Source organism: Danio aesculapii, chromosome 11 (assembly GCF_903798145.1).
Source record: "Danio aesculapii chromosome 11, fDanAes4.1, whole genome shotgun sequence".
NCBI classification, from domain to species: Eukaryota; Metazoa; Chordata; class Actinopteri; order Cypriniformes; family Danionidae; genus Danio; species Danio aesculapii.
Window position 1 is genome coordinate 2,222,631 of NC_079445.1, and position 18,819 is coordinate 2,241,449.

Consider the following 18,819-nt stretch of genomic DNA (forward strand, 5'->3'; position numbering starts at 1 on the left):
TATATATATATATATATATATATATATATATATATATACATATATATATATATATATATATATATATACATATACATATACATACATACAGGGGCGTATCGGACATTTTAAAAGTGGGGGGGACGGCTGTATGAGATCATACATTTATATAATTATTAATCTCCTGTTTCTAAATGGTCTGTCTCTAAAAGTGAGGGAGACGGTTGCTACTGTATGTGTGTGTATATATATATATATATATATATATATATATATATATATATATACACCGTAAAATCCAAAAAGTTAAGGTAAATCAAACCGTTTAAGAAAACTGATTGCAACAAACTAACTTTTAAGTCCAAAATCTAATCCTAATGAGTACTGTGAACTTAATCCATTTGAGTAAACGAAGCAATTTGAGCACAGTAATAAATGAAGAGAACTCAAACCAACTGAGTACTGGAAAACATAAGTTAAGGCAACTCAAACCATTTGAGGAAACCAATTGCAACACACCATTTGAGTTGAAAAAAAAAGCTAACCTTTATAAGTAATGTGAACGTACTCCATTTAAGTTGAATGAGGTATTTAATTAACTCATTATCTTCAACACTGAGTTCAAAACTCTATTTATTCATTTACTTATTCACACTGTAAATTGAATTAAAATAGTATTTGTAAAACACAAAGCTTATTAAAGTGGCAAGAAAAATTTGGACAAATAGGTAATAAAATTACAAGACCGAAAATAAAATATGAAAACCACATTATTTATTTAGGACTTTATTTATGCATAAAGGAAGCCCCTCTCTTCTCCACACAAATAAAACTATGAAATGAAACACTGGTCAGAAGTCTTTTTAAAGAAACAAACAATAAAACATGTTCTTTTGCATTCAGACGCATCTGGAAAAGGAATTCAGTGTCATGCATCAAATAAAGAAAGCAATGCTTCTTTTATATATGTATATATATTTATAAATCATTACTGATTCAGTTTCTTCCTCTTTCCAAAAACTTCCCCAAATGATTTGAAGGTATGACTTCTATTGCTTCTTTCTTTACAGTTTAGGCACATAACAGATATCTATATATGCAAACTGTAATATCTTTCCCAATAGATACTGGAGAGAGGCTTTTTATTCTATTAACTACAGGCTAATGATCTGTATGTTCAGTGTTTGTATGTTTGTGTGTATGTTTGTATGCATGTTTATGTATATTACATACACATACATAGATACATGCATATAAGTATATACAGTGCTCAGCATAACTGAGTACACCCCATTTAGAAAACGAATATTTTTCTCCATTTCTCAGTGAATATAGGCAATGTAACTTGGTGCTTTTAAACAAAACAGATTTTTTAAACAGATATATTTATTAAAATAATATTTTAGTCACCAAACATATTTAGAAATTGAAAGACAATACAATTAAATTCAAGCAAAATATTGTAAAAAAAAAAAATTAAAAAATTACAACCTACAAAATTTCAACTAAATTTTTCAAATTTTTTTTGCTTCTCTTGATTTTTCCTCTTTTTTTAAATTTGTATTTAATATTTTTCAACAACATAAATTCGGCTGTACTAGTTTTTGGGCCATTATCGTAAGTTTAGATTAGCTCCAGATTTGGCTTCAGTTCTGACTAATCTAACAAATATAATATTGTAGAGCTTCCTATTAAAAATATGAATTTAAAACAGATTTGTGAGGGGTGTACTTATGTATGCTGAGCACTGTATATACACACAGCAGGGAAAATAATAATCATTAAACACGTCACCGTTTTTCTCAGAAAACATATTTCTGAAGGTGCCGTTGACTTGAAATTTTCCCCTGATATCGGAAACAACCAAAGAAATCCATATATTCACAAGGAAAACAAATCTAATTCGTTTACAAATGAAGTTCTGTGTAATAAAATGAAACTGCTCAGGGAAAAAGTATTGAACACATGAAGGAAGGAAGGTGTAGTTCGGCAGTGAAAGCCCAGACAGTAGATGAAATCTCTCAGTAGTTCTTCAGCAACCCTCTGCCCTTCCTCAGTGTAAATGAATATCAGCTGCTTCAGTCCAACATCTACATTAGCAGGAGGATGAAGATGAAACCAGGGTGGACATTTCAGCAAGACAATGATCCAAAACACAGCCAAGGAGACTCTCAGATGCTTTAAGAGAAAGAAAATCAAGCTGTAGAATGGCCCAGCCAATCACCTGATCTGAATCCAATGGAGAATACAAAATAAAGCTCAGATTTGATAGACGAGACCCAGAGAAGCATCAAGATTTCGACACTGTTGAAGTCTGTGAGAAACTCCAGCCTGATCTCACGAGAAAACGTAAGTATTTTACATTTTGACAGTTCAGTGGCTAACTCGTACGAATTCGTAAAGTTAGGTCGTACGAAATTGTACTATTTTAAAAAGGAGGTGTGGCACCTCACCCCACCCCTCACTCATTTTCCAGATTTGTTATTTTTATGTTTGTATTGTTTGGGTTTTTACCAAACTCTGCTTCAATTCAATGTCAACAGCTCCTTTAGAAACATCATTCCCAGGAAAAAATGTGACAATGTGTTCAGTACTTATTTTCCTCGCTGTACATGCATGCCGTATATAATTATATATATATATATATATATATGTATATGTATATATGTATATATGTGTATACACATATATATACACATATATATACATATATATATATATATATATATATATATATATATATATATATATATATATATACACATATATATATACACATATATATACATATATATATATACACATATATATACATATATATACACACATATATATATATACATATGTCCATACATACACATACACGTATGCGCGATTAACCTTCGTGAACAGTCAATATATGAAATGATGCACACACACACACACACTCTCACACAAACAAACAAACAGACATACATTTTGAACTGTGTATGTCCATTTATAGATTATCATTTCACACACGTATCTCTCCAGTGTTTTAAAATTATATTAGAGTAAAAAGGTCCTTAAAATACACAAAGTTTGTTGCTATAGACCTAAGAGGTTTAACCAGTTCAGTTATATATAAACATACGTGTAACGATAAAAAGAAAAATATTCAGTCATTACATAAAAATGCAGCAATCTTCAGTCAATAAACAGCAGACGTCCCTCCGTTTCCATCAGAAATGCCCAATTCAGTCCATTCAGCCGAGAGCCTCGTCCAACAGCAGATAATATGACAAGTTAATAAACTGATATCATGAGGCGCAACAGAAACATCAGCGTGTTTTGCTCTGTGGCCGACCGCTAGTGAAGGCGTTGCATAAAGTCACGCATGAGAAAATAAAACGAACAAAAAATTAAACACTGCTCGAACTCCTCCATCGCAGAGATTACAGCAAAAACACAAATCTACATCCACAGAGAAGCAACACAGCTGAGCTCCTTCACGATGCAATACAACGCTTACATGACTTTGGAAAGAAACGAAACTAAAAAGGCAGCCTCTCTGACCTGTGGCAATTCAGTCAAATAAAAAGTATGTCATCTTTTTCATAACAAAGGAGTAAAAAAAATCTAAATGAAATATATAGAATACACATGAGCACATCCTAAGGCCACAAGATGGAATATGTCGCACATATAAATCTGTACATAACATAATGTGGGTCTTTTGGACGTTTTCATTAATGTAGTCAACATTAGTCGCACATTTTTGCCCATAATATCATCCAAAATCTGAAAATATTATTATATATTAGCACATAGAAAACCCCTATTTTTAGGACCATTTAATTTCTAATTATCAACAAGCAAAACTATCTAAAAAGCTATTTATTAGTCTTGTTTAATACCTTAAATTAAAATAAAAGCTGTCAGTTGTGTTTTATTTATTAACAAAAAACAATAATTACTGTACTAAAGGTCTTGCTCATTAATGTAACCAAGCATTTTAGGTACAAAAAATTCATTAAAACTTAAATTTGATTCATAATTGTAGTGTTTTTCCTGATTATTAATTACTAATAATTTCCAAAAGGCATTAGAGAAAACTTTAAAAGCCTTCAGTGTTTGTGCATTTATTTAATTACCCATATTTGACACCAAAATGCATATTTAACTAAATAATATCAATCAAATATGCTACTGTTGTCACAATACTGGAATTCGGTACCAATCGGTACTGTAATTTTTAAGACGTTCATTTCCCGCTAAGATTTGAGCGCCTTCTTAAACAACGCTGATTTGCCATTGTGTTCACATACCCAACAGAAACGACTGCGATTGGATGTGAAGGTCATCAGTTCACCGAACTCACCACTGTTTACTGAAAGTAAACACAGATACAGGGACACTGGAGTGATTTAAAGCCGCATCGATCTGCTGGTTTGTCCATAAGCTGACATACGAGAGATCCGCTGTTGAATCAACTGATCTTTGCAGCTTTAAAACACTCCAGTGTTTCTGTATCTGTGGTTACACTCAGTAAAGAGCGGTGAGTTCAGTGAACTGATGACCTTCACGGCCAATCACAGTCATTTCTGTTGAGCATGTGAACACAATGGCAATCAGCGCTGTTTAAGAACGCGCTCAAATGTTAGCGGGAAATGGACGTTTTCAACATTTCAGTATCGATTGGTATTGAATTCCAGTGTCGTGACAACCCTAAAATATGCAAAATAATCCAAAAACTATTTGGTCCTAAAATAGGCTTCATTTTCTTTATGCAAATTATAATTTCCGACTCGGTGAATTGACGATCAAACGTGGTTTCTAGTCAGATTTGTATGACAAAGACAGCTGTTACACACATTAATATACACATCTTTCAAAATCATACACTTACAATATCAGATCAAATGTTTTCCTGTTGATGTGTGATGAGTGTGTGTGTGTGTGTTTCAGTGTTAAAAACAGTCCCTTACATAGAGTGTGTATGAATATCAGTTTATATATGACAGGTTGTACCACTTCTGTTTTTTGGTTAGTAACATATTCCCCACATCAACCATGTGTGTGTGTGTGTGTGTGTGTGTGTGTGTGTGTGTGTTTTTGTTCCTCGTCTCTTTAAAAGTACCATAAAACCCTCTAATTGTGTTACCAAAAAGTACAAAAGAAGCCCGGGTGGTCAAACCGTGTGTGTTTTTGAGGAGGGAAGCGGTCTGCACTCGGCAGTGGTTGTGTTCAGAGGTGTGTTGTCTTCTTAGGGCGCGTCACACAGCCAATCGTCCCGGGGCAGGGTGAAGGGGGCTCCATGTGGGCGTGGGGGCCGGCGGAGGCTCCTGTGTGTAAGGGCACGGCTGCGCTTCGACTTTCGCCACGCCGCGACCCTGACACAACCGCCGGTGTCTCAACAGTCTGTCTGTGCGCGAGAAATTCTACAACACACACATAAAAACAGAGAAGTCGTCTAATTCAAGAGTTCCCACTTAGATATGCTTGGCGTATAAAGCAGGTTTGGCATGCTGTCCCAGGAGAGAACCCTGAGCTCGGAGATATTTGAGCCCAGGGCTCCCGCCCGGTCGATAAGCATATCAGGAGATCCGAGATCAGGTAGGTCTCGAGAGCTCCCCCTTTAGAAAAGGGAGGAAAAGGAGGAGATGGGGTGGAAGGGGGGACTCTTCCAAACAAAGATAGAGCAGTAGGGAGAAAATGATCCATTTATAGTAAACTAGGACCACTCTGATTGGATTATTACTGATTACAGATGAGAAGCCAGTCGTTCTCAATCATATCACGTGCTCTTCTCGAAATTAGTTTATGAAACTTCACTTAAAAAACACTTTACAATCGAGCAACTCCATGCAAATGTCTACCTTACCCTGAAAAAAACCCCAAAGTAGCCAAACCCTTTCTAGGTTTTTTGTGTAGGCTTGTAGTTTACGGTACTGTAAAAATACTCGAAAACATCGACAGACATTTTTAAGCGATTCTATTTGATTTACCAAAGTCACACAGGATCCAATTTCACATCGGTCACATCCAGGGCTTGACATTAAAGGGGTGGTCCACAATGTTTTTTTTAAGGTTTGATTGTGTTTATGGGGGGCAAAACAATGTGTGTTCGTGATTCATTTGTAAAAAAAATCACGTTATTTGTTCACATATCTTACCTTCATTTTATAAAGCTACTGAGCTAACATGGAAACGACCACCACTCTGATTAGTCAGCAAACCTAATGTGTTGTGATTCGCAGAACGGCTTCACGTCACCAGGAAACGTCATGCCTCTCTTGCATGCTGTCTATCAGACTGTTATGGCAAGCTGTTTTAGCATTAAATACCCCTTGCCGTATTATATTTATGGATAGTTAAAACAAAGGTTTAAATGCTAAAATGGCTTGCCATAGACTGTAAATAATGTCAGCGAGGCCGTATCAGTTTGAGCCAGAGTCAGACACAGACACCGCTGAAGCCATGCAAACGCGACTCTTGTGAGATGTTTCTGAATGGTATGGTTTTTTTCGTTCGTTGGTAAGAGGAGGAATGTGGTCAAGCCATCAGCATTTCATTTCAGCATCCCACACTATTATATATAGGAAATGGTGCATTATAAGATGGCTGTAAAGTCTGCGTTTCTAATAGATAGCAGGTAAAACGGTCTACTTTGGTTTTTCGTTTACTTTCTCAGGTTTAACCACATCATAAAAATGCAATCGTAATGACATCGTACTGTAGTAAAGATAGGACAACTTCAGGTATTTATAAAGAGTAGGTTTAACCGCATCTGTTTAATGTTTATCATTTCTTTTTTTCATATTTATTTTGTGTTGTCACTTGTCACTTTATGTACACTGGAAGCTTCTGTAGCCAAAACAAATTCCTTGTGTGTGTGAAGCACACTTGGCAATAAAACTGATTCTGATTTATGCTGAATAAATCAATGAAAATATACTGAAAGCACGGACAAACCTATTCTGAAAACAACACACTTTTGTAAATAAATCAATAATGAAACACACGTTGCAGAAAAAGGAATTAATGACATGATGTGCTATTTTCTTAATCCTGATTAAAATGGTTGATGAAATTACCGTAATAGTAATACACGTGCTCAACAATGCATTGCTGCCATCTTGACTGAAGTGCTGCTGGCTTGAGTAGTAAAAACGGTGGAGTGGGCCAAGTCTGGACACATTATGTACAGACTTGGGATGTCTGTACACAATATACTCCATTATTTCGAATGTAAAACTCACGGAATGCTGATGCAGATACATTGCAGTCACTGGTGACGATTGTGGATGTTTACAGGGGGAAAACGGATGCATACAGCTGAAGTCAGAATTATTAGCCCCCTCTTAGATTTATTTTTCTTTTTTAAATATTTCCCAAATTATGTTTAACAGAGCAAGGAAATTTTCACAGTATGTCTGATAATATTGTTTTCTTCTGGAGAAAGTCTAATTTGTTTTATTTCGGCTAGAATAAAAGCAGTTCTTAATTTTTTAAAATCCATTTTAAGGTCAAAATTATTAGCCCCTTTGAGCTATTTTTTTCGATAGTCTACAGAACAAACCATCATTATACAATAACTTGCCTAATTAACCTAACCTGCCTAGTTAACCTAATTAAGCCTTTAAATGTCACTTTAAGTTGTATAGAAGTGTCTTGAAGAATATCTAGTCTAATATTATTTACTGCCATCATGGCAAAGTGAAAATAAATCAGTTATTAGAGATGAGTTATTAAAACTATTATGATTAGAAATGTGCTGAAAAAAATCTGCTCTCTGTTAAACAGAAATTGGGGGAAAAAATAAACAGGGGGGCTAATAATAATCAAGCTTTTTCCTCATAAATGCAAAAACGGCAAGGTTGACATTTGCATGCAATTGCTCTACTGTGTTTTCGTGTGGACGGCGTGTGAACGCCATGTTAGTGTGTACAGGGCCTAATAAACGTCATGCAATCAAGCGTGTCCTCACCTGTTGGCAGCGCTCACACTGGTAAGGCTTTTCCCCGCTGTGAACACGCTTGTGTCGCTCCAGATGATACCTCTGAATGAAGCGCATGTCACACATGTCACACGCAAACGGCTTCTCTCCTGCCAGAGGAAGACACTGGTTATTAAAGCAAACTACACCTTCATTCCCACAGCATGCCACAACACACAATGAAAACCTTAAATACAGAGTATGTTCGAGCTTAACAATAAGTATATGACTTCATACAAACTCGAGTTTGTAGAGTATATTTAAAGTGGAGTGAAAAACTGCTTATTTGTGAAGACCTGTTCTCACCAAGAATGAAAACTGTAAGAATAACTATATTAACGTCCACATCAATGCAAAATAGCGTTCAGTAGTTCTGTCATCTGTCCCGTTAAATCCTCAAGCTCGTTACAGCAGGATTGATTCTGATTAGCTGCTTCTATTTTTTAAATGATATTATTCCTCTCTGTAATCTTATCATAATAGACATGAAGTAATCTAGTGGTTCCCAACCTGATTCATGAGGGGTCTCTCTAGTTTCAGACTGCATGTACAAATGAAACAGATAACAATTTAAGGATCAAACAAATGACTGAAAGTTAATCATAGTAATGGGGCGGCACGGTGGCTCAGTGGTTAGCACTGTAGCCTCACAGCAAGAAGGTCAGTGGTTCAAGTCCTGTAGCGACCCCTAATGAATAAGGAACGAAGTCAAAGGAAAATGACTGAATTTTATTAATCATTAAAATGTGTTTAATTTTAACTACTTGAAAAGCTTGAGGTAAACTTCCAGCATTTCTGCCTTTCTATAAACACCACCTACTGTCCGGAAGTGGATTTACATTTTCATTCAGCGTGTCTGCAGTTTGATCAGATCACAGACTGGATCAGACGAAAGCCAATGTTAGACTGAGCAGGATTTCACCAAGCCTTTAAGACCTTTTTAAGACTATCACGAATGAAATTTCAGACTTATATAGGGCTAAATGCTACAGATTTGCGTAATACAGATACACTTGCCCCATCAAAAAGATAAATTCTTAATAATTATTTCTTATAACATCCTAATTAATTATTATTTATCCATAAATGTTAAATAATGTGTCAAAACAAGCAGACCCTAGTTTTATACGAACTATTTTTTCCAACATAACCTAAAAAACTCCTTAATAAACAATGTATGCACAACAGACTGCTATAATATTGGCTATAAGTTATTGTGTTATTAGTGATCGGATGTGTAATGTAATGTGTGTATTTATATAGTGCATTTATTGTGTATGGCTAGACACCCAAAGCGCTTCACAATAATGAGGAGGGTCTCTCCACACCACCACCGGTGTGCAGGATCCACTTGGGATGATGTGACGGCAGCCACAGGACAACGGCGCCAGTGCGTTCACCACACACCAGCTACAGTGGGAGTGGAGAGACAGTGATAGAGCCAAGTCAGTGGATGGGGATGATTGGGAGGCCATGATGGGTAAGGGCCGATGGAGGAAATATGGCCAAGACACCGGGGTTACACCCCTACTCTTTACGAGAAGTGCCATGTGATTATTAATGACCACAGAGAGTCAGGACCTCAGTTTAACATCTCCTCCATAATTCATATGGTCACTGACAGTATAGAGTCCCCTTCACTATACTGGGGCATTAGGACTTACACAGACCACAGGTTGAGCGCCCCCTGCTGGCCTCACTAACACCTCCTCCAACAACAATCTAGCTTTCCCATGTGGTCTCCAATCCAGGTACTGATCAGACTCAGCCCTGCTTAGCTTTAGTGAGTAACCGGGGCTGCAGGGTGATATATATGCAGGACAATGTGTTGGATCGGTAGCCTTACATAAACAAATGGAAAATTAAGACCTTTTTAAAATGATTTAAGACAAACAAGACAATATTTCAGTGAATTTAAGACTTTTTAAGACCTAAAATTTAGTTTTTGAAATTTAAGACCCAGCGGACACCCAGTTATATGCACTTATATTACAATTATTAAATGAAACAACATAAAATAAACACATTATTTAAACATTAAATCTTACTAGATGGCATTTGCACTACAAGACAACCAACAAACGTTTTTATTTATTTAATAGTTGCTAACATTATTATTTAAATCTTTCATCTTTCTTTAAAAGGGGTCATTATAAAAACTGAACACTGAAACGGGGGTCTCGGGAACAAGGTTGTGAACCACTGGTATAAACTCTTAACTACATGTTTATTATTACAGTAATCATCCTTGGTGTGAACAGGCTGTAAAGTGGCACACTGAGGTTTTGGTTTCAGCTCTCAGAAACCTGGTTTGAGACTGAGGTTATGCTTACCCCCCTTAAAGAATAAATATGAAAATGCTTAAAAAGACACTGGTATAGCAACACACAAATGATAGCAAATAAATGTAATATACAACAAAAATCAAACACCTCCCTAGAGAAATGAGACTTAGATTATGCAAAACTTGATGTTATCAGACAAGCGGGAAATTTCTAATGCAAAAAAATAGTTAAAAATATTCTTCATTGTTTGTGTTTCCGATCCACAAAATATATACAAATTCCAGCTCCAATCCAAGAATCAGAGTGCATGAAAGGACACATACCAGTGTGAGTGAGGCTGTGTCTTTCCAAGTGGTAACGTTGGAAAAACCTCATGTCGCACATGGAACAAGCGTACGGCTTCACCCCTAAATGTAGAGTCAATTTTTAGTGAATGTCTTTACAAAACATTCAAAGCAGCAAACAATGTATTAAACGGATATTAAATTCTGAATTCTGCATTTTTACTCATTACAAAACCAAATATTGTGAAAGTTTTTTTAAATTATGAATATTGATATGATATATTTTCCTTAGTTTAGTAGGGGTGTAATGGTACACTTATTCGGTATGGGTCTTTTGGTTTGGTACTCATGTGTTGTCTTGCGTGTCATTTTAACCACTGCATGTGCACAACATAATTTGATACTCCGGCTTTAATATAGATTCATTTTAATGAGAAAATTTGATTATTAAAATCCAAGTTCACGAGTAGTTACACATCAAGCAGCTTTGTGTTTTGCTAGATTTTAAAGACTCTAAATCTCAAATCCTGCAACTTTTGTTATGAAACTCAAACAACAAATGCAGTGAGTGAAAGATAGCATTCCTACTTTACTATAAGTTATAGCACAAACTAATAGTGGGCGATTTAAATCTTTTTTCATGAGCATTTTGCCAGTTCTAGTAATTCTGCATGTGAAATTATCACAATAACATGCTCTTTCCCCAAACTCCCTTCATAACTTCAGTCGAGCGTTTGAAATATATCCTTCCATAGGATGACTATTTTATTGTGTGATTAATAGTCACACTGAATCAATAAAAGCTGCTAAATCTCCTGTTTATAATGCAAAGCTATCAGGATTTTCTCAGTTTTTCTTTCTTCTGTGTTTGAGGTATCATCTTGAATGCGTCCTCTTGCCTTTGGAGGAGATTTACTACTGATAATTGGGAGAATTAATCTTAACAACAACAACAACAACTTTAAAACTTAATCAGTGTTTCGTCCACAGTGAAATTATTAATAAACAAGATTTGACTTTTTATTTACCTCAAACCAGTCCTTCAATGTACATAAGTCAATTATTAACTGGATAAATTAACTCTAGAGAAGAGCATTTCACTAAATATCTGCACTCCATTACTAGTGTTCTACTGTTAGCAATATCCTAATGAATTAATGTATGCTTAAATCTGTTTAGAGTTATATATATATTATAAAATATATATAGTTATATAAGAATATATATATATATATATATATATATATATATATATATATATATATATATATATATATATATATATATATATATATATATATATATATTATAGAATATATATAGTTATATAAGAATATATATATATATTCTTATGAGTCAATTGATTTTTATTTAAGCTGACTTATATTTTAAATCAATTTTATTTGCAACAGATATTCATCTACTGTAGTTTTTAATAATATAGTAATATACAAGTACTAAAAAGTCTCTTTAAATAGATTACAGCATTAAAGTTGAATATTGTATTTATAATTGCATTTTTATTAAAGATTGACCCACAATTTAGTAGTAAGCCAATTTAATTACATTACAGTTTATGTTCGGTTCCTTTAAAACAGTGACTTAATTTGTGTGTACCGTTACACCCCTAGTATTGGAAACAAAACGACAGGCTGCTATAGGAATACTGATGGATTTAATTACAGATAGACTGCACATCTAAATTAGGACATTTATATGGTGATAATCATTAATTAAATATAGCTGATTCTCATTTTACACTTGTAATACTAACAAAATAATTACCATCTTAAGCTTTTACAGTGTGCGCAAATAGAAATGAATTGATTTGGCATGCACAAAACTAACACGAAGTTCAGAAAGATGTGTGTTTGAGTCGACACATACCCGTATGAGTGAGGCTGTGTCTCTGCAGGTGGTAACGCTGAAAAAACCTCATGTCACACATCGAGCAAGCATACGGCTTCACCCCTGAATGACCAGAGCACCAAAAGTTTAAGTATGCCTTTCTATTAATATAGCAATTTTGGGAATAAAAAGTACTGCTTATGATAAAGGTGCATTAAGGAATATTTGAAAACCCTTTCTGACCATAGTGTTGGAAGAACAGACTTGCTGCCAATCATCAGTAAATGGTGTGTCTAGTAATAATAGGTGAGTTAGGAGAAGGGGCGGAGCCTGTTTGGGTTATGGGCGTGTTTGTTTTTGACATGAGCCCATTTGAAATATGTGCTTCAGCCTATTTTAGTGTGAAATCACACTGAGCGGTGCGTTTGACTGCAGTTTCTAGGTGAAATGAACACTAGGGGGCAGTATGAGGACAACAACTTTTGTTCCTTTTCACACTAATGATATCTACAGGGACATAATGATGAATAAAGGATGATTTTCATGCAGTTCTTTGAAAAACACCAAATAAATACAGCAAAACAGCTTACTGATTCCTATGGTTTGCAATTGAATATTTATTAAATTGAATATCACCACCCATCTATTTTTTTATATGGATAACTTTTTTTAAGTGGTCAGTTTGTTTGTAACTCAATTTGTACGTATTGTGTTTATGCAGCAGTGTGCTTGGGTTCGAGTGCAGTGAAGCTAAGAGATGAAAGCAATGTAAAAATCAAGGTAAAACTGTATGGTCACTGAGCAATTTTCTCTTATCTCTGCTTCTAAAACATTACTGGTTGGGTTTTTAGGAAGGGTTTAGGTCAGTTGTTCGTTAACTTATCTGTATGACAACGTATTTCACGTTTTGCAAAAATGTGGACACCGCCCTCTAGTGGATTTGTCATCTGAAACGTGCAACGTAGCATAAAATACGCTGCTTTTATTGCACATTTCAATTGTCAAATCCACTAGAGGGCGCTGTCTATAATTTTGCATAACGTACATTTACATTGTGTAAGAAATGTAGGCTGAAGCATGCATTTCCATTAAGTTTGTTGTTGTGCTTTTAGATCTAAACATCATTTAGCAGAATTCACTTAGTGCACCTTTAAGTGCATCTCTGGCAACCAAAAAATGAATAAATACATCAACTCTATCTCAAAGCAGATTTACTAAGTGTGTAATATATTCAATTTACACTTCACATTCAATTTAGTGTGTGCCACAATCTTTATAAATGATGTCTACTGATAACTCTCTGTAATGAGATAAAGAATCAATCAAGATAAAGGTAATCTTTACTTTACGAATGATTCATAGATGAAAAATAGAGGTGCCATTATTGCCAGCGTGGACTTTTTCCATTTGTACATTTGATAAATGAATATTAAGCAGAAGGAAAAAAACACAAACTCGAGTTTGTTGTAGTTTTTACAGATTGCGTCTCTGTACATGACATACTAATAATAATAATAATAATACACAAACAGAGGTCTGACCTACCCGTATGGGTGAGGCTGTGTCTCTGCAGATGGTAACGCTGGAAAAAGCGCATGTCACACATGGTGCAAGCATAAGGCTTCACCCCTGAATGCACAAAGCAGCAGTGTATTAACCTTACCGACACCTGCTAACTGAAACCAAACGCACTAAAACAAAATAACTCAAACTGAAACAAATACAAAATCTGTTTTTCCCCTCACTATAGTCTAATCAGTCAAGAAGTGAGAGTTATGAATTTGCAGCAGTTCACAAAATGAGCATCTACTAGACAAAGCACACAAAAGAAGAGCAAAGTAAAGTCAAATTAAGCATTAAATGTGGAAATAATTTGACTCGGCTACTGAAGAGCAGTTACATATATATATATATATATATATATATATATATATATATATATATATATATATATACATACATACACACAGACAGTGCAATTTTATTCTAATGTAAACTGATCATTTAATTATGTAATATAGAGAAAAATCATTTGAGAAATGGATCCTGCGATATTCAAAATGCATCACTATAGTCTCTAAGTAAAAACTAGCCCAGAGCGCCATCTGCTGTTAAACTCTAGCCTAGTCTGCTGTTAAAAACCAGCCTAGAGCGCCATCTGCTGTAAAAAACTAACCTAGAGCACCATCTGCTGTTAAACTCTAGCCTAGAATGCCGTCTGCACGTAAAAACTAGCCCAGAGCGCCATCTGCTGTTAAACTCTAGCCTAGTCTGCTGTAAAAAAACAGCCTAGAGCGCCATCTGCTGTTAAACTCTAGCCTAGAATGCCGTCTGCAGGTAAAAACTAGCCTAGAGCGCCATCTGCTGTTAAACTCTAGCCTAGAATGCCGTCTGCACGTAAAAACTAGCCCAGAGCGCCATCTGCTGTTAAACTCTAGCCTAGTCTGCTGTAAAAAAACAGCCTAGAGCGCCATCTGCTGTTAAACTCTAGCCTAGAATGCCGTCTGCAGGTAAAAACTAGCCTAGAGCGCCATCTGCTGTTAAACTCTAGCCTAGAATGCCGTCTGCAGTAAAAAACTAGCCTAGAGCGCCATCTGCTGTTAAACTCTAGCCTAGAACGCCGTCTGCAGGTAAAAATTAGCCTAGAGCGCCATCTGCTGTTAAACTCTAGCCTAGTCTGCTGTTAAAAACCAGCCTAGAGCGCCATCTGTTGCAAAAAAACGAACCTAGAGCGCCATCTGCTCAAACTCAAGCCTAGAACGCTGTCTGCAGGTAAAAACTAGCCTAGACCACCATCTGCTGTTAAACTCAAGCCTAGAGCGCTGTCCGCTGTTAAAAAACTATACTAGAGCACCATCTGCTGGTTAAAACTAGCCTAGAGCTCCGTCTGCTGAAAAAAAAATAGCCTACAGCACGTACTTTTGGTAAAAAATAGCCTAGAGGGCCACATTCTGGTAAAAACCGCCATCTGCTGTTAAACACTAGCCTAGAGCAACATCTGCTGTTACAAACTATCCTAGAGCGCCACCTGTTGTAAAACACCAGTCTAGAGCACCATTTGCTTTTTAGAACTAGCATAGAGTGCCGTCTGCTGTTAAAAATAAGCATAGAGCACAGTCTACTGTCACAAACTAGCCTAGAGCGCCATCAGCTGTTAAATACTAGCCTAGAGCGCCATCAGCTGTAAAACACTAGCCTAGAGCGCCATCTGCTGTTAAACACTAGCCTAGAGCGCCATCAGCTGTTAAATACTAGCCTAGAGCGCCATCAGCTGTAAAACACTAGCCTAGAGCGCCATCTGCTGTTAAACACTAGCCTAGAGCGCCATCTGCTGTTAAACACTAGCCTAGAGCGCCATCAGCTGTTAAATACTAGCCTAGAGCGCCATCTGCTGTAAAACACTAGCCTAGAGCGCCATCTGCTGTTAAACACTAGCCTAGAGCGCCATCTGCTGTTAAACACTAGCCTTGAGCGCCATCTGCTGTTAAACACTAGCCTAGAGCGCCATCTGCTGTTAAACACTAGCCTAGAGCACAATTTAGTGTTAAAAACTTTATTTGAATGCCATCTGCTAGTAAACGGAGCTCAAAATCGATTCAAGAGAGAACAGGGATGCATTTTGAAAGTCTCAGCATCAGCTCTAACTACATTCTCCCGGCTTTGTGTTCCTCAAAGGTAGCGGAGCTCAGATATGATCTAATGGGGGTAAGACAGAAAGACACATACCCGTATGAGTGAGGCTGTGTCTCTGCAGATGGTAACGGTGGAAAAAACGCATGTCACACATCGAGCAAGCATACGGCTTCACCCCTGAATGACCAGAGCAAAATATTAACCATACGCAAAGTCCCAACAAACACATTAGAACCAAATATGAAAGCCTAGTGTTACATGATGACCCTGTTGTCATGTTAGCACAACTACAGCAGGATTAAATTCAAACCGAGCTTATATATTATAAAACTATTCTCCAAAAAAAGTGCACTGGAGTGATAGTATAAATCATTCAGGCCATTTTTAGTCTTTAGCATATTTTTCTTCTCGAGAAAGTCTCATTTTATTAGTTTGAATGGAAAAACAAGTACAAAAATCCTAAGGTCAATATTATTAGCCCCCTTCAGTAATTAGGCTAACTAGGATATAGTTAAGCCTTTAAATGTCACTTTAAGCTGAATATTAGAATCTTGCAAAATATCTAATCAAATATGATGTACATGTCATCAAGAAACGAGTTATTAGAAATGAGTTCTAAAAATATTACGTTTAATAATGTGTTAAAAAAAATCTTCCCTGTTAAACATCACTTGGGAAATATTTGACGAATAATTAAAATTGGAGGGCTTACACGTTTGCCTTCAATTGTAGAAGTTAAATAGCCTGATGATAACTGCATATCATGATGAGATGATAATTTAATTGCACTTTTTTTTTTATAACTATCAATTTAACACCTTTTAAGTGCAGAAATCTCCTCCATAATTAAATCACGAAGATTATTTTTAATAATGCAGAAGACTTCTCATCCCCTCTTTTATACTCGCTCAAAACACTGCATGAAAAATGAACAATGCAGATTACTTCATAATATAGTCTATGATTTCCTGAAAACATTTCTCTTCCTCTGCATTTAACACAAATTAATATAAAGAACGAAATATATTATATAGTACATTTCATATTAAGATTTACATGTGCAAAAAAATTTAAAATAAATAAAAAAAAAAATCACTACCATATTTACAAGCTGAACATTAATTGTCAACATAAAAAAACCTAAACAAATTAAATAAGTTTCACAAGTTTGATTAAAAGCTTTAACAGAATATGTCATATTAATAAATCAATTGACCAATAAGCGAACATTTTTTGTAATTAGAAATTCTTCCGGTGTCTGACAATGCTCTATTGGTGTAATTGAGGGAAATATATAACTTGACTGTAAAAGGAGACCTATTATGCCTCTTTTTAGGATGTAAAATAAGTCTGTGATGTCCCTAGTGTGTGTGTATGTGTGTGTGTGCGTGTGTGTGTGTGTTTAAGTTTGAGCTTAAAATACCACCGAGATAATGTTTTATAGCTTTATGAAACTGACCCTTTTAAGGCTTTGATCCTAATTGTGGCGTTTTGGTGACCGTCGCTTTAAATTCAAATGAGATTGTGCTCTTTGCAAAAGAGGGCGGAGCTATAAATGCCTGCGTGTCAGCATAGTGGCATATTCACAAAAGGACTAACATTAACTGTAGGGAAAAACACCTTTTCAGCAGGTAAAAACTCTAATGGCGGATGATTGCTTCTCACTTAGGGCTGTCTATGCTAATGAGGGAGAGATGGTCACTAGTGGGCGGGGCTTTCCCCCTCTGATGACATGTACAAAGAGAGCATGCCAATCAAAGTGTTTCGGCAGACTGTTTTTATCAAGTGTGATTATAAAAAATAACATTAATACATTTTCACCATTAGAGTCTAGTCATATTCACACACTCGTACCACGCAACTGTGTTTAAGCCTCTTATAAATGTGATTTTTGGATAATAGGTCCTCTTTAACATTTAAAACATAATGGATGAAATATAATGGTTAACTTTATGATTAATTCTTCTACATGTTGATGAGCAGAATCGGTATGCCAAAAGGTACAAAGAGACGACACGTACCCGTATGGGTGATGGTGTGTCTCTGGAGATGGTAGCGTTGGAAAAACCTCATATCACACATAGTGCAAGCAAATGGCTTCACCCCTAAATGCAGATCACTAGTATTAGCATGCACTTGAGCATTTCGGCTTCAATGAAGTAACAGTACATGCATATAAAAGTACTATTTTATAGTAAATTCTTCAATTCAAATTTAAAGAAAGCGACATCTAACACTGTGTCCTATCTACATGCAACACAATGCTACGACACCCAATAGAAGGTATCTTTTCCATGTTAAAAGGAGTTTTTGTCCTAACCATTCACCGGGATTTTTCATAACGATTTTGAAAACGATTTTTATTTTCTGTGATGTGGCGGCTGAACTACAGCATAAACTACTATGACAATGATCACCTCAGGTACTGATTATGTGCTTTATTCAGTGTTAAATGCTCCCAATGTGAGTTTGAACAACATTTTACATGACATTTATTGCCATACTACTAAAAGCGCAAGCAGATACACTGTAAAAATATCGGCAAATGAGCAGTTTTTCATATTTAGTAATATATTTTTAGTGATTTTGTGGTTTGTTTATGCTTTTGAATTGCATTATGGGACCTTGATCTTTCTTCCAACAACTTTCAACCTTAAAAAAGCGACTTTTATTGACATTTTTAATAGTCTAAAGTGATATATTGTTCTGTTATTTTACAGGCGTATTTCTCTATATATTATTTCTTATACATTATACCATTTCAAACTACTAAAATGTCAATAAAAGTCACTTTGTTAAACTGTAGAGTTGAATTTTCAACATCAAAAGTCGA

At 35.6% G+C, this 18,819-nt stretch overlaps 1 protein-coding gene across 8 annotated transcripts in view; it reads right to left on the minus strand.

Annotated features, from left to right (window-relative positions):
* Positions 1-2,935: 2,935 nt before the first annotated feature.
* znf740a (zinc finger protein 740a) overlaps positions 2,936-18,819 on the minus strand; it is a 41,986-nt gene continuing 26,102 nt past the window's right edge. For 3 of the 8 annotated variants that reach the window (XM_056468276.1, XM_056468280.1, XM_056468275.1), the window contains 7 exons: positions 18,008-18,091; positions 16,080-16,163; positions 13,899-13,982; positions 12,393-12,476; positions 10,545-10,628; positions 7,928-8,046; positions 2,936-5,378 (listed from right to left, as the gene is read on the minus strand). In XM_056468276.1, the coding sequence (XP_056324251.1) occupies positions 5,214-5,378; positions 7,928-8,046; positions 10,545-10,628; positions 12,393-12,476; positions 13,899-13,982; positions 16,080-16,163; positions 18,008-18,091 (704 nt within the window). In that variant the 3' untranslated portion in view covers positions 2,936-5,213. The remainder of the gene's footprint in view (positions 5,379-7,927; positions 8,047-10,544; positions 10,629-12,392; positions 12,477-13,898; positions 13,983-16,079; positions 16,164-18,007; positions 18,092-18,819) is intronic. The other 5 variants (XM_056468282.1, XM_056468279.1, XM_056468278.1 and 2 more) reach the window with 4 other exon arrangements.